At 40.6% G+C, this 25,735-nt stretch overlaps 2 protein-coding genes across 4 annotated transcripts in view; both read left to right on the forward strand.

Moving 5' to 3' along the window:
- The first annotated feature begins 3,785 nt into the window (after nucleotides 1–3,785).
- LOC117459726 (monocarboxylate transporter 9-like) lies at nucleotides 3,786–11,626 on the forward strand. 2 transcript variants are annotated; one of them, XM_034100810.2, is made up of 6 exons: nucleotides 3,786–4,031; nucleotides 4,802–5,059; nucleotides 7,141–7,284; nucleotides 8,010–8,105; nucleotides 8,895–9,773; nucleotides 10,023–11,626. In XM_034100810.2, the coding sequence occupies exons 2-6, from the start codon at nucleotides 4,861–4,863 to the stop codon at nucleotides 10,214–10,216; spliced, it is 1,512 nt and encodes a 503-aa protein (XP_033956701.1). In that variant the 5' UTR covers nucleotides 3,786–4,031; nucleotides 4,802–4,860; the 3' UTR covers nucleotides 10,217–11,626. The 2 variants fall into 2 exon arrangements, with proteins under 2 accessions (XP_033956701.1, XP_033956700.1); XM_034100809.2 differs by lacking the exon at nucleotides 3,786–4,031 and adding an exon at nucleotides 4,434–4,690.
- Nucleotides 11,627–11,965: 339 nt separating this feature from the next.
- LOC117459808 (protein FAM13A-like) overlaps nucleotides 11,966–25,735 on the forward strand; it is a 28,107-nt gene continuing 14,337 nt past the window's right edge. Inside the window, exons 1-9 of one of the 2 annotated variants that reach the window (XM_034100936.2) lie at nucleotides 11,966–12,174; nucleotides 13,691–13,892; nucleotides 14,047–14,256; nucleotides 14,997–15,177; nucleotides 16,811–16,985; nucleotides 17,665–17,786; nucleotides 21,716–21,916; nucleotides 22,106–22,166; nucleotides 22,448–22,539. In XM_034100936.2, coding sequence (XP_033956827.1) covers nucleotides 13,835–13,892; nucleotides 14,047–14,256; nucleotides 14,997–15,177; nucleotides 16,811–16,985; nucleotides 17,665–17,786; nucleotides 21,716–21,916; nucleotides 22,106–22,166; nucleotides 22,448–22,539 — 1,100 coding nt within the window. In that variant the 5' untranslated portion in view covers nucleotides 11,966–12,174; nucleotides 13,691–13,834. The other variant, XM_034100935.2, reaches the window with a different exon arrangement.

The raw sequence follows: 25,735 nt of genomic DNA on the forward strand, positions 1-25,735 counted from the left end.
CGTGACACAAGCTTGAAGCTGCAGCAAAAAACGAGCCAAATGAAATGTAAAAGTAGTCGTTACCTGAAGGCAATTCTCTTGCCCCACTCGCCATTCGATGTTTTGGCCATATTAATTGCTACAATGTGTACGGACACATTTTTGCCTATCATTAAGTTGTTTCTGCAAATGTTTTGATGAGCCACAAATTTCATATAGGACTTTGTCTAAATGTTAAATGTGATATTTGTCTTTTTTCCTTCCTTTAAGCCAGGATCCCAAGAAGTTGCCTATAGTCTCTATTGTCAGTATGTGGAGAACGTGTTGCACCGCATACCCTTTTTTGTGACATGTTGTGCCAATCATAAAAACAATACATTGGAGGCCCTCGTTTGCTTTTTTGGGGTCTTCCCTTCCCTGTGGTGCGTTTGGATAGGTTGTTGTGGATGTAAATGGTCTGCAAAGGCAACAAATTACTCTATAAAGAGTTTCTCTCCCACCTGCCTCAAACACCCTGCTCTGACTCCTTTGTTTACGTGACATCACTATTTTACTCTCACGTTTCTATTGGCTAGCGGTCTGACCCATTGTACGTCATATGCCAAGGGCGCTCTAAGCGGTTGACTGATCACAACAGAGCCGGCCAGCTAACCAATCAGAGCAGACTGGGCTCTGGTTTCAGACAGAGGGTGAAAAGAGGTGCTACAGCACAGGCAGTATGAGATAAATTAAGCACTTATTGAACATTAAAGCATATAAATATCAGAGTAGAGGCACACTAAATATGAATCTGACATCTTTAAGATTAAATAATAAATCACTGGGTATGCTTACAAAAACATGTTATGATCAAATGTAAAAAAGATGACGTTGAAATGTATGTGTTGAACTATTTCAGCCTAGACCAGAGTGGTGAACTCATAAAGTTAGCAATGCACTGCAGAGTCACTTCATCTATTGCAACACATCTGCATCATGTTATAAGCCTCTTAAAAAAAGCTGCTCCATTGACTCTTGTTTCTGTGCCAGTATGTAACTTCCAGTTCCTCGTTGGTGGTTCACACCGGTTCTAACTGGCTGAGGAGGGGTTTCCATATATCAATCATTCCAGGATCATTTAACATGGTAAACGTTTGTAATGTGGGGGCAATAACCTGTGGTAAAGATGACAGCCTGGGCAACACATTAGGCGTCCATTAGGGCTCTGCAGGGAACTCACAGGACATCAAATATACACCCCATCATGACATGAGTATATCTTTGTCCAAAGACTTGCTGAGCGTTCCCTGTGATTTTCTCCCGCGTCGCAGAGCTCTCTTGCTTCTGAAGTCAGCAACCTGAACTAATCCAAGTAGGAATCTGGGCTGGAGACTTAGGGTGGCCCTGCTGGGTGCTAAAGGGGCCTTTGACCCTTTGCAGCTTTATGGTGCTCAGCGGCCGTAACCAAGAGACATTTATCCAGACTGCAGGGTGGCTCTGTATGTTTTAGCGCCTGCCAAGCCTCTTACCGAGAAGAACAGCAGGCTGCTGCTCCTCCCGTGTCAGAGAAAACACTTTAAAATAGCAAAATATCACATCAGCTTGTGTAAAGCTGTGGGACTGAATGAATAATGTGAGCTCTGCAGCGATATGTGTGTGTTGGGGCAATATGTTCTTACAGAAATTATGTTTCACATTTGCTCAATAAATTGTTATTGTGACATAAGATTTTGAAACATCAGATTTCACAAAGAGAAAATGAAAAAAAGTATTATGATGAATACCAAACAGCTGGTACCAGTGAACACATGTATATGCCACGTTTTTGTAATAGTTCATCCATATTAGAAAAAAGTAAATAAGTAATTACGCTGTTTTTGATCTTCTCGATGAGGCGCATGCTATCACAAGGTTCCTGGTTTTTTTATTAAATCTGATTGCAACAAATTGCATTTCTCATGCCCCTTTAAATTTCAAAGGATTGAGATAGAAATAACCCATTTAGTCTGACTCGACCAATGCCTCTGTGTTCTTAAGTTGATAGGAAGACAGTGTTTCCCTCCAGGAAGTGACAAGGAAATAATTAATAAGACTGTTATTCCAGACAGCCTAGATAAAGGCCAATAATGGTATAGGTCGACAGTGTTCTCCACCCTTGCAGTGTAAGCACTAGTGTAATATGAAAATGGTTATTTCAAAAAGGGTGCTGATCCAAATGATTTTCTCCAGCGTTATACTTGCACGTTATTCTTGTGCTTTGTGCCATCGCAGTGTTGAGATACTGAATCGGTTTTGTATGTAAGGCAGTAACAAAAAAGATGAAACAATGTGGCTTTGCAAAGCTTCCACCATATCCCTTTTATTATTATAGTGTGGCACCAGTGTGAACATGTACATATATAAATGTATCGAATAGCTAGCATGTGAAATTCAGCACCAACATTGATTGTGTTCCTTGCGTGTCATTCCTGTTCTCACTCCCAACACTCCCTCACATCCAACACATTGTCCCCCACATGCACTACATCTGGTTGATACTGGTTTAGACATGTCAATGCTATGCCAGTAGGTACAATTAACTGTGCCTCCCTTGTTCTTTTTCCACATAATTTTTCCGGCAGGAGGGGATTATGAAGCCTAAATCTGTTCTGTAAGACCCTTCCTGGCAGCAGACCTCAACTATGGGAAAAAGCATCAAAGTTCCTGAAGAATTTAAGGTGCATTGAGTGTTAAAACCAGTTTGACCTGCTCTCTTCATCCCTCCCCTGTTCTTTCTTTCTTCCCCTCTTCTTTCATCTTTCATCTTTCTCTTTCCTGCCCTACTTGACTTTTTTCCTTCTGACTTGGTTCCACTGTGTTTCTGACCTGAGGTTATGAGAATGGGTGCAATCACATGATGATAACTTTATGATGCTGCTGCAGCAATGTGACCAAGGCGCTTTCGGCTCTTATCCAATCAGTATGAATGCAAGATGTGTTATACAATTAAAGCTATTCTCTCAGGGTGTAGGTTTATCATTCCCTTTTTTCCCCCCCTTGCCATCTATTTAATTTGACCATTCTGTGTTAAAAGGTGATTGACATATTCCTAATGAACCAGAACCCTAAGTATATCCTTTCGTCATCCATCCTCTCTTGTATTCCCTCAGGTTATTTTTAACTCTTAGTAGCATAGGCTCTCAACATGTTGCTTCCTATTTCTGGACCATTCTCATAATAAGACTTGATTAACCTCTTGTTAGGTTTTAGTGCTTTGTGATTTCATTCAATAGTTTGTGCGTTTTTTCTTTACTCAGTGCTCAACAGGAAGAGGACTCCAGGCAGTGTCCCTGCTGCCGGTGCACTGTGGAGCTGTTATTACATCCATCAACCGGTTCAGACTGGACTCCTGGCAGTAAAAACAATGTTCCTGAGAGAAGTATCCCATTGGCCTACCAGCCCCCATCGTCAGTAGCCATGAACCCAATGCCTATAGCTTGACACAAGTATGTTAATATGAGTTCATCCACTTTAAAGATGTGTAGCCTATATGATTTCTAGACTGAATTCTAATTTTAACTTTTTCTTTTTTAAGTGCTTTATTATAAGAATTTGAGTTGGTCCGGAAACCTACAGGTAAACAGTTGTTGTGGTTGTTAATTATTGTGTCTGTACGTGTGCATTTATTCTGATACGTAACATTTCCGATGTAGTTTAGAGAAAACAACAAGTCCTCAGTCTGAGCCATAAACACATGCAGCTGTGCGGTGCGCTCCTCGCGCGCGAGAGGAAGCAGCGCCTTTCCTCCTCGAGCTGCGTTAGAGCGGCTGCAGGACCAGCAAGAACAGCTTTGAACCGGTTTTGTCGCGGCTACAAAGCACAGGAAAGGATGAACCCTGCGCCTTATTGAAGCAGAGTTCTGACTTGACACGCGGCTATCAAATATCCCAGCTCTGCAGCATCCGCGTGCTTGGTTATGTCTTTTGTAGTTATTTTGTAAGAAGGGATTTTATTGGCAAAACCATCCTACATGGAAAGTTCCCGCAGAGCGCGCGGCTCGGCAGGGTCCTGCTGCTGTTATTGTAGATGCTGAGGTGAGTGCCGCATGTGTTTTTATAACAAGAATAACAAGCAATGTGTGCCTGGGTTTGTATCGAAGTAATAAGATAACATATGGTCAGAAACTACGGTTATTGTTGTTAGAGAATAGAGAAGATGTCATGCATTTAAAGAAGACCTACAATACTTTTCGTCAGGATATTGTTGTCTTTTAACTTTAATGAAAAGTTATCTGTTTACTGTCAACATGCTGTAAACCTGCTGTGTAAGCAAACACATCTGAAAGGAGCTTTGCACCAACCCCACATAAGGAAGTCTCATTGTAAACAAACTAAGTGTGACCAACAAGAGTTGATGTTGCTGCAGTGATGTCTGAAGTTGCTCTGGGGTACAAATTATTTATGAGAGAGCTCTAAAACATCAGTCAGCACAGTGGAGTCTCTCTTTAAGGGTCAACGCTCACTCATGGAGGAGGCAGGTTAAAGGTGCAGGAGGGGGGCTCGAAGCAGTGCAGCTTTCTTTACTTTCTCCTCCTCTAAGGTGTGGTTATAGAGACAGGAACAAAAGGGCCAGTTGTCAGTGGGTAACTTGCAGTCAGTCAGTGTTCAGGACCTCACAGGTGACTAGCCTGTTTGCAGAGGCTGACTGCTGCAGCAGCCTTTACTACATCAAGGCTACAGTCTATGGGCTACACGTAAGTGTACATTTTTGAGGTCCGGTATAAACACTGTTGCTGATTATTTGAAAAATAATAATTTTCCTGTCAATTTTACAAATGGAATGTTTGTTGTTATGTCATCCACAGGACCCCCTTTTCTGCCTGAGCTGTAGCAGACCCCAGGGGGCAGCAGAAACATCAGTGTCATGGCTTCTTCTACTGATGTGCTGGACGGAGGCTGGGGATGGGCAATTGTTTGCGCCTCTTTCATGGCCCAACTCCTGGCCTATGGATCACCCCAGTCCGTGGGCGTCCTTTACCCCGAGTGGCTGAATGCCTTCCAGGAGGGCAAAGGCATGACGGCCTGGGTGGGCTCCCTGGTGTCCGGAGTGGGGCTAATAGCAAGTGAGTAGTGAACTTTGTAATAATGCAATGATCCTCCCCATGGGCCAACATAGGGTTAAAGAGACAAAACGTAACGTCAGTTTAATTAGATTAGCAAAAGTAATGATACAGCTGCGAAGTCATGTTACAGCGTCCTTTCACAGAGATAGAGCCAAATGGGAAAAAAATGTAAAAATCTTTCAGCACTATTTTTCCTTCTGATAATTGTTTCTGGCATTTGCTAATTACATGCTCAGCAGTAAATTGGTGTTTTGGCATGACTAACATTTATGGGCAGGGCCGGTTCTAGCCAATTTGATTTTTTTGAACATTTTAAAGTAAAATGCTTCAATCTGGTGCACTTTGAGGACACAATTACTAGAGACTATGTAGGGGGTACATACAACTCTAAAACACCCATATGAAAAAGATCAGTTTACATTTTAATAATCAAATAAGTATGTGATCATAACCAATAACCTACCATAGCCAATAACAAATAAATGTAGGCCTAACTTAGGCCTATTTTATTTGTGTTGTTCATTCACATCTTATTTTACCTAGTTAACTTTATTTATTTATGCATATTTTTTTATCTCTCCAGTTTTAAACGATATTTTTGGTTTACTGTCCTATAGTATTGAAATGATTTCACACCTGTTTATCCCAATAATTATAAGTGCCTTGGAAATATTTGTTTACATAAATTGTGATCAAAATGTTTAAGACCCACTGAGATAACTTAGACTAAAGTTAACTATCTAAACACTCAGAGTCCTTTACCTCACTGAGCCTCTCAGCCTCCACCGTTGTTGTAGAAACATCTTCTTTTTATATCCGTTAGAGTAGCTAGCACCAGATGCTAATAACAACAGCGTCGGTACCGGTGCACCCTCTCTCTCCCTCGCTCACTCCCACACTCGCTGCGGGCGTCAGATAAGCCAACATCCCCCACTTTCATCACTTACAGCGCCCATCGTACAGGGCAAATGAAACGTGAAACCGGGGTGAAAAGGGTGTTACATTTACTTAATTATGAATGTTGTTACCAGCGCAGCGCCCCCCCAGATCTGGCGCCCTATGCCAAAAACCGGCCCTGCTTATGGGCAATATATCTGCTGACGTTTCATTTATGAAGATACACCAAATCTGCTTAGCAGAGCAGAAAACACTCACCTTTACACTTGGCTTGTGTTCCATCTCAATCTCAATGCCACATGATACCAATGATAACTGACACACGATGCTTCATCAAAGTCTTAACAATGACATCCATGTGAAATACCAAGGAAGTTGTTTACTAAAGCTTTATCAACTACAGGTGTCAGGGAGTTAATGCATAACATCATGTTGGCTAGAGAGAAAAGGCAATGACGTAAATGATGTGGCTCCCTGAGCAGAGTTGCTGTAATTGTTATTCTCAGAGAGCAGAATTAGTGTGAGTCATCGATCCTATGAATGTGGAAGGATCGCTTTGCCCTTAATCTGACCGTAGAGGGAGGCAAAGAAAGACAGATTGAGGGACAGATTGGCAGAGAAAACACAGAGAGCTAACAAACAGTGTAATTGTTAAGTAACGTTATGTGTATGAAACGTAATACATAAAGAAAAAGAGAAGAGTCTGAACCTGTGGATTCAAAGTCAAATCTGGCCTGTGAACAAACATTAAAGCTCCATGATTGTGTTGAGCAAACAGGATCAGTGATAAATAGTTGTCTTTCCGCTTAAGTCAGAGCCCCTACCCCGGTTACTTGCTATCGCCTTTCTCAAAGGGTCTATGTGGAAATCATGACTGGACAGATCCGGCTTTGGTCCGTGCCAATTGTCTTGGAAGCCTGTCCCAGCTGTCTGACAGCTGCAACACTGCACTTCCCCCGGTTAGCAAGGAAGGAAACAGTAAAAATAGCATGATGAATGAGCCAAGTAATCTTTGTTTTTTTAGGAAGCCTTTATACAGAACACAACCAGTAAAGCTGCCTGATATCATCATTTTGTTTTGTTTTAGAAATGATTTTGTTCCCATTGTCACTCTCTTATCCCCTCTTTGTATCTCTCCCCCTTTCGTCTCTTTTCTTTGCCCCTGTCCTTTTAACTTCTCCCAGGTCCAATCTGCAGTGCCTGTGTTGACAATTTTGGGGCTCGTCCCGTGACCATCTTCAGTGGCGTAATGGTGTCAGGCGGCCTGATGCTCAGTGCCTTTGCTCCCAATGTCCAGTTCCTCATCTTTTCCTATGGGATCGTGGTTGGTAAGGAACCACTTGATGGTCATCCTCAAGTACCCCTGGAAACACTGTAATACTCTCACAAAGACACTCAGGTAGAGCCTTGGGTCTTTATATTGTGAGAAAAATAATAAGTTTGATGTTTTGTCATGGGAGGTTACTAAGCTTCTTAACCCTCTTACATATGAGAATCTTGAAGCACATTGTATAATAATTTAAAGAAGCAGGGTACATGTCAACTCTGACTATTATGCAACATTAAAAAGTTGACTAGCTCCTATATTACCATTTAAGTGAATACCATTTCCACTTACAGCATGTAGAATCACACTGAGACGTGACACTTGCACCTCTTTGTTTGACATTGCTGTTTGTATTTGTTGGCATGTTGACAGAAAAGTAATGATATGGCTTAGCCTGATCCCCATGTCACCCTTTGTAGCCTCCGCAGCCTCACCAGTGTGTCGGCGTTTGCCCAACACCACCTGTTATCACGCATTAAGAGACAGCTCAGCCGTGTTAAGCCTTGTGAACCCCCTCACTGTCGGCACGGCCTCTTCAAAGAGGCATCTCTGATAGGGGAGGCCATGCATATTTCAAGACAGTTATTTATTTTTAGAGATGCACTTTGATGATAGCTGTGGTTGAACATACACTTGCAGCTTGTTTATGAAAAGCTTGAATGCCCCCCCTTAACCTGAGCTAATGGCAATTATTTTCTGCCTGTCTTTATGTTTTGTCCTACATAGGTCTGGGTTGCGGTCTGGTGTACGCAGCCACGCTGACCATCACCTGTCAATACTTCGACAAGAGACGCGGCCTTGCCCTCGGCATTGTCACCACAGGTACTTCTGCCCCCCCTGCCCTGCGATCACTGGGTGCACACCACTTCTCCATGCTCACTTCTTTCATGTATGAGCTGCTGGGAGCCTTGGGATGCTGAGGTAAACATCTGTAATGCAGCAAAGGCACTGGTGACCAGTGCCTATATCTGGATTGGTTTGGAATCAAAACTCGGATGTTAATGGTTTGGGAACGTTGTCATATACTTTGAAGCTATGGGACAGTTTAATCATTCCATTATTATTTCAGAACTATTGAGCAATCTCATAGTCTTAATATGCTGTGTTAGTGTACTCAAGGGTGTGTCAGTACACTGTGATATCACTGTTGGGTGGTGTTAAAGGTGAAACAGAGCCCTCTACTTAAAATATAATAATTAGTCATTTAAGAATAATTATAGAATAATTAGATTTTTTACAGTTTTCTTGCTTTTAGACTAGTCAACATTTATATTTTGACTAGTCGTTAGAAAGCTGTGGGCAGACATTTTGTTCATCCTTATTTAGTTCAGTTACTTTTTCATGTTATTAAAGTCATTAGGTCGGCCCAAGTGGCTGTGTCAAAAAAAGGTTACAATCTGGGAAGACATTAAGAAGCTTAAATATAATATTTGTACCAGTTTGTTATAAAGATGTCAAATATTTCTACAGAAAGAAATATGTATGCCGTTGTGTTTAAAATGTGTTAGATTAAGAAATGTAAGATTCTATACATAGTGGCTTCATTTTTTACAGATTAATATGTCTCTTTTTAACACAAATATAAATGTTCTATCTTTCTCTTCTCACCAGGCACAAGTGTTGGAGCGTTCATATATGCCTCCGCTCAGAACGAGCTGATCGTGATGTACGGCCTGGATGGCTGCTTGTTGATCATCGGAGCCATAGCACTAAACCTCATGGCCTGCGCTGGGTTCATGAGGCCCCTCAACATGCCAGGGTACTACCTCAAACAGAAGGCCGCCCTGGAACGCAACACAGAGGAGCAGCTTTTCGAGAAGCCCCCTCTGGATGACCTGACAATCACAGCAGGTTCAACCTCAACCCCTCCAGATAAATCTCTGATGGTGAAGGAGATGCTTATCACCATTGATACAAAAGACTCAGCCGTTCAGACAGAGAAGAAGAAAGGCAGCTTCCTGGCTGGGTTGGCCATCATTAAAGTCATCAAGAAGAAGCAGCAGGCGTATTCCAAGTACATGCACTCCATGTATGAGATCATGCAGGACCAATCGATGATGTCCTTCTGCATTAGCATCTTCCTGTTCAGTCTGGGGGCTTTCCCTCCTGTGCTCTTTATAGAGGATGTGGCGATGAGCCAAGGACTCATGGAAGAAGTTTGTGTCATTCCTTTGGTATCAATAGGGGCTATCGCCTCTTGTGCTGGTAAACTGCTGCTGGGTATGCTGGTGGACATCAAGTGGATTAATGGCATCTTTCTGTATGCCTTCACCATGTTTGCTGGAGGTTTGACACTGTTCCTTATCCCTCTCACTAAGAGTTATCTGGGACTTCAGATCCTGTCCTTCATCCTGGGTTTCTTCTCTGGAAACTGGTCTCTCACCTCCTACATTACCACTAAGATCGTTGGCTTGGACAAACTGACTCAAGCCCACGGCATCCTCATGTTCTTCGGGGGCTTTGGGATCATGTTGGGACCCCCTGTTGTAGGTAGGAAGGCTATCTACATTTGCAATTGTATTGGTTGGATAGAGGTCTGTAGATATTTTTATTCTGTTAAAAATAACTAACATTGTGCCATGTTTTAAGAGACAATAAAAAAAACAAATTTTGAATCAGACAGGAAGGGCTTGTTGACTTCAATAGAGCCAGCTTGTCTTAATATAGCTGACTGCTGTATGTGCTGAGAATTCCTGCTGACTCTGCTCACAATGTCTGTTTCTTCTCATCACTTTCCAGGGTGGTTCTTTGACTGGACGCAGTCATATGACTTGGCGTTCTACTTCAGTGGGGGCTGTGTGGAGCTGGGAGCGGTAATTCTCCTTCTGCTAAACCTGCCCTGCTGGAAAAGGAAGTCCGCCAAGTCCTCTGAGAGTGACAGACAAGACGTCCAGTACACCAGCAACTGTGACAAAGTTGCCTCTGTAGCCTGAGTTTAAACACCTTTCATAAAGACTCATATCTCACACCTACTGCCAAGCAATTTTCCGCTGATACCCAAACCTTCTCTGGGAGGACTTCATTTCTTTGACTTTGCAGGTGTCCTCCTTACCTTTGCTGCCAGGTTCTAATATACCAAAATACTTGCCAGAGGTTTTGAAATACTGGCCTTTCTTCTGTACGTTGCCTGCATTTCTCAGGTTCAAACAATAGTGCAGATCTTTTTATAGGTTTGACTGTAATACCTGTGTTGACTTTAATTATTGCCTCATTTTACGAGGTGAACTGAACAATGTTGTTCAACTCCCAAATTTTGCATTGTGTTTACATAACACTTATTTTCTCTTCGCTGTAGCTCTTAAAAATAGACATATTGTTGTTCATATTACCTGGGAGAAAAACATTGTTGGTTGTTAATTCAACACAATGAGAACATTTCAACCCACTCTGAAACTGCACAAAGAATTCTCCGAGGAATCTTACTGGAACAGAAAATATACAGGGATTGATGAGAGAGAGAGCGCTTTTTGATAATCATCATTTTAGCAACACATTTTAATGGTTTTAATATACTTCATATCTAGACCACTATGTAACTTTGCAAAGCATCAATGATAGTCAATGCCTGTCAACACATAATGCCTGTTGGAACAATTCAAAAGCCTTGCTTTATAAATATTATTTTGAGTTCCACATACCTCGTGTTTCTAAGAATGAGAGACTTTTTGAAAAAGTGATGCTGATTCAAAAACATATAAAGACAATGAAGAGATCCTACTGTATTTCCAACCTTAACAGCATGTTGCTCTTTGTGGCATGATTATCATGACATCTGCTAGCGATTCATTTTGACCGGGCTGATCCTTTCCCATTTCCCATTATTGTTGTGTGTGCTATATGTTTACGTGTGCATTGTGTGTGTACCTGTCTGCACACGCATGGTCAAATACGTGCACAGGTTTGTATGTGTGTTCTATGGATTGTTTGATAAACTTTTATATTACCAATAGTTTGTAAAGTCCTATGTGCTATTGCATTTTATATATGCACAAAACAGGCCATAGAGCTGTAAAAAACTTTTTTTTTTAACGTTGGAAGATGATTATTGTGGTAATAATTGTAATAAAGACATTGCAATAGGCTTTTAGAATCACTTGAATGTTACACCACTACAAATGTATTTTTGATAGTTCCAGTTTCAGGCACAAGGGTACATCTGGGACGATAGCTTTTTGTGATGTAGAGTATTTACAAGGTGCAGATAAGCTAGAAATAGTACTGAACTAGAGGAGATACCCAGCCATTCTTATTTTGTATGCCAGTATTACAATATTCATGTATATTATTGTTTTATTTAAAAAAAAAAATGAAAACAATTGCCAATAAAATATTTGCATTTAAAACTGTCAAGTGTGTGATATACCTGTTAGGTGTTTGCCTAATTTAAATAAGAAATCTATTTTTTTTCTTCGTTAAATTCTTAATTCATTCCACTTTAAAAAAAATAATTTGTTCACTTCTTTTTTATAATATTAACATAATAAAAGTTTTCTTATTTATTGTTAGTATTCATATTTAAATGATAACCTTTTTTACAGTACTCCTTTTTTATCATTTCCGTTTCCATTATTTGTATTATGTTTTTTAGACCACAACAAAAGTTTACAGACATTTATTTTTAAAATGTGGCACTTGTTATGCAGGGGCACAATTCGGGCAAATCTCCCATGAAAACATAAAAAAACATGTCGTCCTTCCGCTTCCACTTTACCTCCTCTAACAGGAAAACTACACACTGCTCCCGGGGGAATCAGCTTTCATACAAAGTCAGTCGACCATTTCCATCCTCATGAGCTGCTTCTCCTTCTCCTGGCAACCCTATCAACGGTCCCCATGGTTACTCGTCACGTGACTAGCAACATAAACAATTTCCAAGAGAGCTAACATTAAGGTAGGAAGTAAGCTAGCCCAAACATTTTACTAACAGCATGTATTACTTATTGCAAGCCTAGCGTTTGGATGTGAGAACGATGGGTCGTTGTTGGCTGGACTTCCCGGGAGTTTCTGAGAGTGGAGCATTATTTATGTCGCGGGAGAGGGAGAAATACGTCTACATTTGAGATATGGAGAGTAGTCCCGGTGCGGTGAGCTGAAAAATGGGAGCAAGCGCTTCTGTGTCACTCTGTGTAAGTTTTGAACACTAGCTGCTGTCTTATAACATGGCTCCGTGTTTTCCAGTTGATTTTCCAATTGATTACACCTTGTGTAGGGCAGTTGTACTTGTTAATAAGTATTAAGAGCAGACTACCTTCTTAGCAGTTTCATTTTCATGAAATACCACACAGAAAGACAGCTGTTGTTGTGAAATGTATGTAATGGATGTATCTTTATTCAGTGGTGTTTACTTTAGTAATTAGTAAGTACTGCACTTGGGCTACATTTTGAGAAACTTGTACTTTTCTTGAGTGTTTCAATATTTTGCTACTTTGTACCCTTCTACAATTCAGAGGTAAATCGTGTACTTTTACTCCACTACATTTAGTAAGTCCCTTTAGTTACTTTGCAGATTTTATTAATGTGAAATATAAACCACACTAAATGTAGACTTAGTTACACCTGGATTTAATGCACTAACTACCTTACAGTCTACAAAGTGATTAAAACTAGCCAGCTTTGATAAACAAATGAATGCATCAATCATTATAATCAAAACATATAATATATATTGTTCTGAAATAGGACATTTTGCATTCGTTGTACTTTTACTAGAGTAACATTTTGATTGCAGGACTTTTGTAACATAGTATTCCTACACTCTGGTACTTCTACTTAGTACAAGATCTGATATTTAAATGTTTGGACTTGGGCCTGTAGCATTTATTCAACACGATTTCAATATCAAGAATAAAGATATCAAGATGTCGATATCAATAAATATGCCATTGTGTCTTCACTGAGTGTATTATTGTATTGATAATCAGCAAGCGTTTTCACATTTATGACATTGGTCAAGTAATAGAAGTGGACACTTTGTTCCACTGTTCCCCAGCTAATTTAACCTCTTAATATGACATGTTAAAGCAGAACAAAATGCTTCTGTATTTCTTGAAATGATCCACTATATCTTATAGCCTATTGAAGTTGTACTCCTTAAAACCTACATAATAAAATCTACAGTCAAGACCGTTTTCATGACTTGAGACAGTCATATCCACACAGCAGCTGAATGCATAAAACCATTCAACCTGCGTTTGAAAAATGCCTCTGTCTTTGTTATTTTGCAACTTGAGATGCATAGCCCACTATATCTTACTTACAATAAGGACACTGGGAACATATGAATGACCCCCTTAAAATGTAAGACACGCTGGAGATGAAAAACTCACTACTTTTATAACACCTCTGTCTATTCAGTAATGTTTCTGTTTGTGAATCAGCTGTTGCATGCATGTCCTCTTTCCATGCAGAGCGACCCGTCCTCAGTGAGCATCCTGAGGCCCTGTGCTAAGGTCAGCCCGGAGCCCCCTGCCCTCACCCTGGTCTCAAAGCCTGAACTGTCCGGAAGGTGTGTGTTTGCCGTTGCCTTAGAAACACTGCGAGAGGACGGGCAGATGGTCGATGGAATACCCGTTGTCCTAAGAGACATGGTGGAGTTCCTGGATAAGAATGGTAATTGAGGCTCATTCTTGCATGAGTCCTATGCTATTCTTAAAGTCCCTTTTAGCACATCCCTTCTCTCTTCATATCCTTCATCATTATATTGGTCTCTCAAGGAAAACAATACTCAAACATCTCCTGTGTGTGTACTTGATTTTGACCTCAGGACTGCACCACAGAGGGCTGTTCCGCCTGTGTGGGTCTGCTGTGCGGACCAGGCAGCTGAGGCAGCGCTCAGACTGTGGGGAGAGGGTGGACATGGAGCACGAGGGAGACGTCCCCACCGTGGCGTCGCTCCTCAAACTCTTCCTCAGGGAGCTGCCAATCGCCATAGTTCCTGAACGCCAGCGCAAACAGCTGGTTCTGAGCCTCAAAGGTATTTATTTGATTTGATTTAGGAAAGGTCAAATAGGCACAGCCTTAAACAATGGGCTTCTCTAGTACTTAAGATAAAAAAAGAGAAGTTATGAAAACCAAGTCAACATACATTTAAATGATTAAACAAAATATAAATGACAGCAACAAACACACAAAATGAGCAGAATAAAGTGAACTGTACTTATATAGCGCTTTATCCAGTCTTTACAACCCCTCAAAGCGCTTTACATACTACATGTCATTCATCCATTCATACAGAGCAGTACCACTTGCTCTAGGACCTAACATTCACACACCGTTGGCCATGCCGTCGGGAGCAACTCAGGGTTAAGTATCTTGCCCAAGGATACATCGATATGTTGACTGCACGGGCTGGGATCGAACTCACAACCTTCTGGTTGAAAGACGACCGCACTCCCTCGCAGCCACAGTCGCCCGCCAATCAGTAACATAATTGCTATACAAACAGTTTATCTCCTGCTTTGAAGATAGTCTAAACTCTGATGAGTGTGTCTTGAAGCACTAGATTAAAAGTCAAATATTTAAAGCCAGAATGAGAATTTGTAGGATGGTTGTTGTTCTTAATCCAATGTTTGTCAGACTCTGTATTTCTTGGAAGATTTTCATGTGTCCAACACTTCATCTTCAAAACAAATCCTTGCAAAGAAGTAGAAGTGAATATCCATACATGCGGAATTCAGTTTAATTAATGTTGTGATGTGTTTGTCTATTTTTAAGGATATGCAAATGAGGCAGAGATTAACCGGTCTCTGAGAGAAAACATTTGCCGCCTGCCTGATGACAACCTCACTATTTTGTTGTACCTCATCCACTTCCTGTCCAGAGTGGCCGCTCACAGAGAATATAATCACATGCCTGTGGAAAATCTGGCAACAATCTTCGGGCCTTGCATATTTCAGTAAGTTGTTTTTGTTACAGCCACATTTTAAGACCTGAACTTGGACACACTGTCCTTCTAATAAAATCTGTACGCTCTGTGTTTACTCTGACATTAAGCTTAAACCCGTTTTTTAGACTTTTCAAAATATTGCTTTTCCCACAGTTTTGAAGAAAGATACAGCTGGATTTCTCTAAAAGTGTAATCAAGAACAATGTAAACGTCAGCAAATGAGAGTACAGATGTTTCCTGCACAATCAATGGTTATGGTTGTTTGTCGTAGTCAAATACAGATGTAGAGAAAAAACCCACTTTGTTAGTTTCTCATGAAATCAAACAAACCCAGTTCTGGTCCCATTTACCAGCTTCAGTTGGTCTTTTTTTCTGCACCACTAAGTTTGGGTGGATTCACGTTTGTCCCGAAAGGAAATGGGTGTGGATGAATCAGGATTTTTTTCTCCAGCTTCTCCCCCTCCTGTTTACAGAACATAGCCATCATTGTAAACAACCACAATCTCTAGGGAGACACACTCGACAATTAGATTTGTATGGTTGGAAAGGACATATCCTACGTCGTCAACACCCATTCAACTGCCCCCATCCCTTGATCTCCCAGTCTATCTATGTCTGCTCTGTTCCAGACGTGAACAGCATGTCAGTAGAATGTGGTGTTAGTCACACCATACAATTCTGCTTTTGAAGGGAAAATGTCATGTGCTTATGATTATAGCTAAGGGGAAGAAAGAGTTGGCATGAGATGCTTGGAAAAAGTTAGGGGTGGGTCTAGCAGCAGAGAGTTGGAGACTGTCCTTTGCATTTCTTTCTGGATTTACATTCACATAGAAAGAGAATAATAGTGTAATGGTTTAGTACAAATGGGGGTAATAATGACGGATACATGCTGCAAAATAATGTAAACACCACTTTAACGTAACCCACTTAATTTTTCTGTTGCTTTTGTCCAAGATGGAAATTATATTGCCATCAATCCCACATAAATGACTTGGTGTGACAGACAGTGGAGCACATGTTCGTGCCATGCAGCATATGTGACGGCTTATTTGGCCCCCACCCAATAACTCATGCATGTTTATCAACCAAGACTCCGAACAGCTTGTTCCCTGTAATGTAATCCATGTGGAACACTTCTCCGGTCATCCCCGTGACTCGTCTGCTATGTAAACACACATCCATTAATACTCACATGTTTCCCATTCTCTTCCCTGGATGTATGCTATGTTAACCTTTACCTAACATGCACACATTATAAACATCCTTAATATATAGTGGATGATGTCAGCAAAAGCAGTTTATCTAAATAAATAGCTGCTTCCAGGTAAACATGTGGAGACTATTTAAGGTGGCGCTTATCTCTGTATTGTAAATATAATGACCAGAAGCTGCACATATTTCTGAAAGTTGTCATCGTCACAGTGAAATTACACAATCGTTTACAGCGTGACTTTTTTAATTTGGTTAGTGGGTGATCGGTGATGGACTTTCCCGAGTGTAAGACTTTGATTGACCTAATACTGTCTGAGCAGTTTATCTCAGTTCACTGCTGCCTCCTTCCACTAGGTGGACCCATTTCCATGATATTTGTTGCACTACACAGTACTGCACTGTATGTACATTGTGATTTATTTGTATGCAGTGTTCCTGCGGGACCCAGGATGCTGGACGATCAGAATGTGTGTAATGCCCTGTTGCACCATCTCCTGAGGCACCACCAGGATCTATTTCCAATCCCAGCCGAGGACACAGTGGCCTCCTCCATTTCCTCCTGCTCCCCTCCTCCTCCGACCCTATCCGCCCTTTCACACTTTGAGGTGAACCATGTTTTTTTTCTTCTATCCTTCATCAAAAATGGTTTCTCTCTGATCAATTGTTGTCATCTGTCTTGTTACACTTTGTGATTTTAATGCAAAAATAATCAACAAGATCACAGCCTTTATCAACAACATAACTATCTCATCTGTGCACAGTCTGACATTTATAAAGGTCTTAAAATGGTTGTTTTGCCTGTCGTAACTAAGATTATTCATAGATATAGTTTCATATAAGGTTGCAGGCCTTCGGAGATAACACAGTGGGCTTGTAAAAATGATAATAATAGCACGTGGGAGTTTTATAGGGTGTTTATCAGAGTTTGAAAGCGAGAGTGAATACAGTAAGTGAGATTTGTTGGTGGTTTAGCCCTTTTTAATGTAATCTGCACCATCAGACCTGCAGCAAACTTACTGCTGAACATGATAGCCATGGAGCTTAACCGCTCATTTTATTCCAGGTCATGCTCAATGATTTATTACCCTACTCGGTGTTTATGATATACAGCAGGTAAGTACTGCCAAACTATGGTATACATATCAGTCATTTCATACTCTTTATAAATAATGATTGGCCTTAGTCCAGTATAACCATGAACACTGTATCACATTGCAGTCCCTGACCTTGAGGTTGTGTTGCCTCTGTAGAGATGTGAGTATTAACCCTTTGTATCCTTGGTAGCTCCAATCCAGCAGCTGTCACTCAGAGCAGAGCAGTGTGCAGAGGCCGGAGGGAGAGACCGCTTCACTGTCAGCGACCAGTGGTGTTAACCAAACAATACAGAGGCGTTTCCAACTCAACAGGTACCATCAGTGACTTTGTAACTGCATACAGATATGAATTACTAATGTTCATGCAACTGAGCCTTAGCCACAGTTAATGTATCACTTAACATTCATTTGGTGTGAATACAAACAATCCTTTCCCTTCAGATATATTCTACTGCGAGAATAATTAGGAGTTTTTCCCCTGTAGCATTTCACTCCAGCATCGTTTAGCCAGTTGTCAGGTTGATGGTTCTATCACTGAGACTAAACATCACTCACAGTGAATTCGGGCCAACTTCTGGAGGTTTCTTTCACTCATGGAAGTCAAAAAAGATGTCCAACTGTGTCACAAACCCTCGGCAGAAACACATCCAGTATCTGGAGCCACCAGAAACAAGTGCAGTTGCCTGTAAAGCTGCCTTTCATTCTAATGACTAATGTAAAATCACATTGTTTTTAATTGAAGATGGCTAATCTACATACTAGCTGACATCTGCTTGTGGGGAACGTTTCCAACTCATAATGAACTCGGAGGCCACGGGCTATTTTAAAATTATGAGGGTTGCCACAAGGTTGCAGACATCAGATGTCATTAATATATTTTCTTTTTTCGTCCACCCATAGACAGCATGTGACATGGCCTTGCACTTGCTGATTAATTGTGTGGCTGTCTACCATGTATGTGGGTACACTACAGTTATGTGTCTTAATGTGTTTATGGGAATTCCGCCTGAAGCTAATGGAGATAAAGACGCTTCACCTCATGCTCTGTGGTATTGGTTACATTTGTTATGAAACAGATCTGCCATCGGTGGAATTCAGGTAATTAAGACAGTAAGTGAAAACAAACAAGCATGAGGAATTGCTAATAATATCCTTGTGAACTACCGGCAACATTTGATATGAGTGTTTACGAAGATATGGCACATCACGGCAGCCAGATTTAAGACTTATCAGGCTGTATTTTTATACTTACACGTCTCAGTTTAAAGAGCACAGGTGTGTGTGTGTGTGTGTGTGTGTGTGTGTGTGTGTGTGTGTGTGTGTGTGTGTGTGTGTGTGTGTGTGTGTGTGTGTGTGTGTGTGTGTGTGTGTGTGTGTGTGTGTGTGTGTGTGTGTGTGTGTGTGTGTGTGTGTGTGTGTGTGTGTGTGTGTGTGTGTGTGTGTGTGTGTGTGTGTGTGTGTGTGTGTGTGTGTGTGTGTGTGTGTGTGTGTGTGTGTGTGTGTGTGTGTGTGTGTGTGTGTGTGTGTGTGTGTGTGTGTGTGTGTGTGTGTGTGTGTGTGTGTGTGTGTGTGTGTGTGTGTGTGTGTGTGTGTGTGTGTGTGTGTGGCCGTCCAGGTTTTGCATAACAGAAAAAAGACGGACACTTCCATTTCTTTCCACAGCTCACGTTGATGCACTCCAGCTGCCCGCCTGCCAAATGGCTGTTTTTTCTCTCCGTGTTAAATTCAGTCACATGTCAATCTGCAAGGAAAGGTTCTGCCATGCCTGTTCTCATCACTTCTAAGTGTTTGTTTTTTTAACACTCACAGAGCAAACAAATATCAATTATTTTTCATTTAACAGCTTCCCACTCTCATCTGTTAGCAGGCAGAAGATGCTGCCTCCTCCCAACTGTCTATCTTTCTAGATAATAGAGAATATATTGTCTGAAATCTAAGGCAGGCAACTTTCACAATCAGAGCAAGATTAAATAACTATCAAACGTTGGATGATTGGATTATTAAATGATGTCCTTAAATTCAAGACCAGCAGCGAAAGACCGAGGTAGCCATATTCCTCATGGTTCCTTTGTTAACAATGTTAGCCTTTGACTAAATTTGGCATTAACAAATAGAAATTGGCCCTTTTTTGGTATTTGCTTCTGCACATGTCGGATTGGGTTTTGTCACTGGGATGTTGGTCTTTCCCCGAAAAGACACATGCTTTTGGGTCTGGTCAAGTCTAGACCTCTATGCTGACGTCTGGCACTAACGTCTCACAGGCCAATATTGATTCGAGTCTAATTATACCTACAGGGGGTTTGATTTCAATACAGGTATCTGTTTTCTGTGTCTTACCAGTCACACAAGATCTAGTTCTGAGAAAAAGGTCAGAGGGGTTTTAGTAAGCTACTTTTCATCAATAGTAATATGCAGCAAATGTCAAGACATATATGTTAAATAATGGGGTCTGTTGGTTGATACACATGAGTAATTATTGCTTTTTTAAACCAGTGTTGACATCAGGAGATAATGCTAATATCAGTCAGCATTTATACTGATGTGTTTGAGTGTGACATTAGGGCTATTCAATTAGTTTGGAATGGGGCCGGTTGATGAAAATGATCCAAAGCAAGGGGCCGGGAAAAAGATGGCTTGAAATATGAGCAATCATATTAAGAGCTTCAGATATAGTAAATACTACAACAGCATAGTGGAGTGCATATATTGTGTTTAATTAAATCAAAGGCCTTTCTAGATCTAATTGGCAAGTTCAGAACTCAGTAGGCCTACATGTGAAGCTAATTTAACCATCAACATCATTTCATTTGATTTAATTTAGGTGAAATGATCTAATCATTCACGCAGAGATGCAATAAATGACAGGAGTTGTCACTACAGTAGCTAGTTTTCAGGCAATGTCTTCCCCTCTATCTCTCAATGTAACACCCTCTCTGGAATAAAGGCACTCTGGCCCAAAAAAAGAAAATCTAAAATAAAAAAAACAAACATTTTTCAACATTAAACCCAAAGGGCCAGTAAATATCAGTTCTGCTGTATTGTAGTGATTTGTATATATTTAAGTGCTGTTTTATCTGAGTACATACAGTATGTGTATGTTAGCATTTGAGTTGGAACTGTGTCTAATGGTGTATGTGTGTGAAGTTGTGACATATGAGTGAGTGTGTGTGCACCGGTAATTGAAGGGGGGGGGGGGACGACACTTGTGTGTTGTTGACCATCAAGAAGAATGATCTGTCCTCTGAAGGCAGCAAGCTGTCCACTGTCGTGTGTAAATCTGTATGCTGCACCGCTGTGAGTTTATATGTTTTGGCGAAGGATGTTTTCTTGTTGCCTCAGTGATGACAACCAAAGGGCTGCAACCCTCCACAAGTGAGTGAGATAAAGCACGTCTAAGACTCAATGTAGCTGCTTAATGTCAATAATGCATATAACTATTCCTAGCATGCTGTTATCTACACATAAATAAATCTGCGGTTTGAGAAGCAGAGGCTAAAGTGTGCATCTAGCATAGCAACATTGTTAACCTTTAGATTTACCGTCTGCAGTTGTTTTGAAACCTTTATTTTTATTTAAGCTTTTTTAGGATGGAGCTTGTTAGAGGAAGTTTGCCTTGCAGCAGAAAAGCAAGTTATGTTCATAATGCATTCAGCTGTTTGCCCTAAAGGCAGCATTGGGCTGCTGACCCGTGTGCTGCAGGTTGCAGATCTGGAGTCACACAGCGCTTTGAGCAGGAACGTGACCGGGTTGTTTTTGGTTCACGTCGCAGCAAATCGCTCGTGCTTGTTATTGCTTGGAGCATCTCATCCGGACTTCATGTGTCATAGTGTAGCTTCAGATTAAACGCTGCTGATTCGTGACCTGCTGGATGTTACCTGGCGCGGAGGCCAGCAGTTTATTCTGGGTTTCATTTGTTGGACATCTACTCCTGTTAGTCCTGAGATATGCAGACTGATACACAACACATTTCTAATTTACATTTGCCTTGAAGTCAATTGATAAAGTTGGGTGAATTATTCGGAGGCCCCTATAACGGGTTGTACCAACATTTTATTCATGTCATTTTTAATGACACTGATCAATCCATAAAGGACCTTGTGATTTATGAACTGTTCATATGTTATGATATATATAACTTACGAAGCCTTTAAAAAAGCATGCCTCATTAGAAACTGATACTTCCTTGTCTCCTCACCTCCTCCTGTTTGTGCACACCTCTCTCTATTTCTGTCTCTCCTCAGTCCTGACACACAGGCTTGTGAAACCAGCTCTGACGTCAGCGCTGACCTTCAGAAGCTGATTCCAGACCAGCAGCCTCTGGAGGAGAGCAGTGACAGCGCAGAGGCTGGCTGGGTGATCTCCCCCCCCTCTGACCCCGGGCCAGAGCGACACCCTCACCAGAGCAGACCACCCAGAAGCCTCCAGAAGTGTACCACCCAACGGTAGGCTCTTTTCTTTTGCCACACACAAGTGGTGACCTTGTAATGATGTAACAAGGGGACCAAAGTGTTGCAAGTGTTTACTACATTTTAAGAAGATAAGAAGCATTTGCCGACCTACTTCATCCTCTAACATTTTGGAACAGGAATTGTGTGCCTCCTCTAGTTTATTGAGTGTTTCTTTATCAACAGGACCTCTTCACAGTACACGGTGCCACTACCGAATGAGAGCGAGGGCGAGGAGGATGAAGAGGTAGAGAAAGAAAGCACATGTGTTCCTCACCTTAGTTTAGCACTCACTGATTTTTTTTTTTCTTCTCTTTACTTTCAAATATTTCTTAATTCCTACTTTCTCCCCATTTCCCTCTCGAAAGCCAAATATAATTCAGCAATAACAGTTATCTTTCTTTCATTATATAACCATAGATATTTGGTCCACCTTTTTTGTACATCAAAAATACATCTTATGCAGTGTTTAGCTCGATTTCACCTCATCATGAACGGTTCTTAATCATGGACTGAATTGTTTTTCAGGCTCCCACTGATGCGGTGGAGAAATCTTCTATTTCAGACCGCTGCACAGCCTCTGAATCACAGAGCGTCACACCGACTCACGGCACACAGAGGTGAGAGGAACCATACTGCAGGAAGACTACACACCATGACATGTCCTGATTTCCTCTATTGTTTTAGAGCAGCCATCTTTTGCTCATTGGTCTTGTCTGATAATATCCAAGTGGAATAAGAATCCATCATTTAACACTTTTTGTTATATTCCATGGAATGCTCTTAACATCCCGATAGCAATAAATATATTAAATGCTTTGACAAAAAATACATAAAATAATTTCATCTGTGGAAGCCGTGGCGCGGTAAAAAGCACGACCAAACATCTGAGCCGGCCCGGCTAAAATAACTGGATGGCCTACCTGCCTGTCAGCCTTCCATCTGTGCACAAATGTATCTCTCATTGGTCATGTGCGCGTTGGTGTGTGTTGGAGGAGGGGCTCTGTGAGGAAGTCTGAACAGGGTTGGTGCTTGAAATCCTTGAAAATGCTTGAAATTTGACATGGTGTTTTCAAGGTTGGGAAAGTGCTTGCATTTTGGGAATGGTGCTTGAAATTGAGATAAAGTGCTTGAAAATGTAAATGCTTTACTTTTACAATATATTGCTGTCTGACTGAATAGTTCGCTTTTTAGATTAAAAGAAAATAATTGCTTCGCTTCTACATAAAACAGCTCCGCTGCGGCCTTCCCGCACCTGCAAGTGTTTGTGTGATGTGTGACCTGGGCATTCTGATGAGTGATAGATGACTGTGTGCCAGGAGGCTGCCGTTTCAACGAGCGTTGGCTAGCAGAAGACAAATGCAAGCCATGGCTAAGACGCAACCCAGTCTCACGGCATTTCGTGTTCCCCAACACGTATTTTAATCTATTGATTCGTGTTCACCATCACGATTTGCCCCTTTTATTCGTGTTGCACAGCACGATTTTAAAAGCAATGTATTTCTACTGGTAACGTGTTTCGTGCCTGCAGGCTGCAGCACGTCTTTTTCTCCGGTCGGGTCGTGGAAGACCGGAAGCTGTGTGGTTCATAAAAACGTGTTCTTACTCAATATCAAGCCACAATTATTGCTCTTATTTTAAATCGTATAATTTCGGACTTTTGTTGCCGTCTGTGAGGAAAATAAATGGGGCTCAGAGCCTCAGGATACTGAAATCTGTATTTTTAAATATTTTTTTCCTTCTAATTTGTTATTCTTTTCAAAATAACACACTGTTATTTACTCACCAATAACACACAATTATCCTTGCTTTTATTTATTGGTTTAATTCCATAATCTCGGGCTTTTTTGGTGTCCGTCAGGAACTGAATTTCAAAATAAAAATAACCGGAAACAGACGTAGGCCTGTAAGGGACATTTCGAGCATCATTGCGATTGTCAACATTTCTGAGATTAGGATGGCCGAAGACACTACACTACCCATAATCCCCAGCTATCGTTTAGGACTACAGTTCCCGTAAGGTTGCAGAGCGTCAAACAGCTGTGTGAAATGGAACGAAACCACCAGATTATCCAAAACTGGAACCGAACACCCCCCAAGAACTACACATGCTGGCCATGCTGGCTATTGTGTTTCGCAAAATGTTCTATGGGACGTCACGTCTCTACTGAACGTTTTCGTTTTTCCCACAATTAGAAGTTGCCATTAGTAAACACATTGGTGTTATCAAATGTAAAACATATAATTAATAAATGGGTGAAAATCGCTGTCCATAATGCGCAGCATTAATATATAGCATTAATATATACCCACATGACAGCTCATTGCTACTTTGTAATTCTACTCCACTACAATTCAGAGGTTAAGCTGGTATTTTTACTCCACTGCATTTATTTGAGTTACTTTGCAGATTCTGATTAATTATGTGAAATATAAACAACCCTTAAATCAGATTTTAGTTACACCTGAGTACAATTCAGGGAAGGTGATTGTCAAATGCCAACAATCAGGAGAGATATTTGATAGTTGGTGCTTGAGAAGACTAAACATGTATCTGCAATTGACATGAATGGAAACAAGTCATAAAGTATATTCATTACTCGTTATTCTCTACAAATAGTTAATTAAAGACTGTATATTATGGCTATTTTGCACATCCCTTTCAAGATTTTCAAAGGTTTATTGACATATCATACACAACTACGGTGTAGTTATGCAATGAATGAAAAACTTGGGTCACAGGTTCCTCAACAGTGCATTACAAGACATCTATCAATATGTGTGTACCTCCACCATTAAACTGTCATATTCTGCACATTTCTTATTCTATCTACATACATAAGAGTATAATTAATGTCTATAATATCAGTTAAAATAAGTGCTTCAACATAGTTAACATTGCAGGAAAGCAATATATTAGACGTTAATTACTTTGTCAGGCTTAATATTTAATATTTAATGTTTAAATAAAGGTTAATCCGTTTTTCTGTTTTGCACCTCCTCCTATTAATATCTGTGCATCCTGCACTAAACTGTTTTATTGTAGAGATCACATATAGTATCTTCTTGATTTTTTATATTCTATATTTCTATATTTATACTTTCCCCCTATGAAAGTATGTACTCTGTACAATAATTCAATAACGTGCTTTAACCACTAGGAGGTGCACACAAGGTGCACACAGCCATAATAACTTTGTATTATTAGTGTGTATGTACAACATCTGAAGATGTATAGTTTTATGCATGCTTTCACATCATTTTACAGCATATTGCTATACTATTTCAGACTCAGTATTTACATTCTTACATTCAAAGAAAATCAGTAATATCTTTAAAAACTACAGTCCTTTTCTATCAGCTGTGCACCGTTATGGTGTAAATATAACCTATCTATGAATTAGATCAAATGTAAAAGTCAGCCGAATTAGTGTTGATACTGCAAGGAGATGTATTGTGTGAAGAGAAATGGAAGATGTTGTTTAATTGTTGATATATTTATGATCCACGTCAAGTATTCAGTTTCGGCGCCATTTCTTCCAGTTTTTCCAAAGGTCTACTCATCAGGGCTCTCTAAATAAAGAACTACGGCAGATATGTAATATGTAATGCAGCCGAACCGTGTATTACAATGCCGTTATGTGATGACTTTCAAAGAGAAAAGCAAGAGCACTCGGAATTAAGTATTATTTTAAACTTTTTAAATGTTTTCCGGATTTCATATAATATAAACACCAAATCCCAGCATGAATTGCGGCTAACACATCCAATCAGCGAGCTTAAAACCATAGCTGAGGATCTTGGGTAATTGCTCGA

Source organism: Pseudochaenichthys georgianus, chromosome 15 (assembly GCF_902827115.2).
Source record: "Pseudochaenichthys georgianus chromosome 15, fPseGeo1.2, whole genome shotgun sequence".
Classification (NCBI taxonomy): Eukaryota; Metazoa; Chordata; class Actinopteri; order Perciformes; family Channichthyidae; genus Pseudochaenichthys; species Pseudochaenichthys georgianus.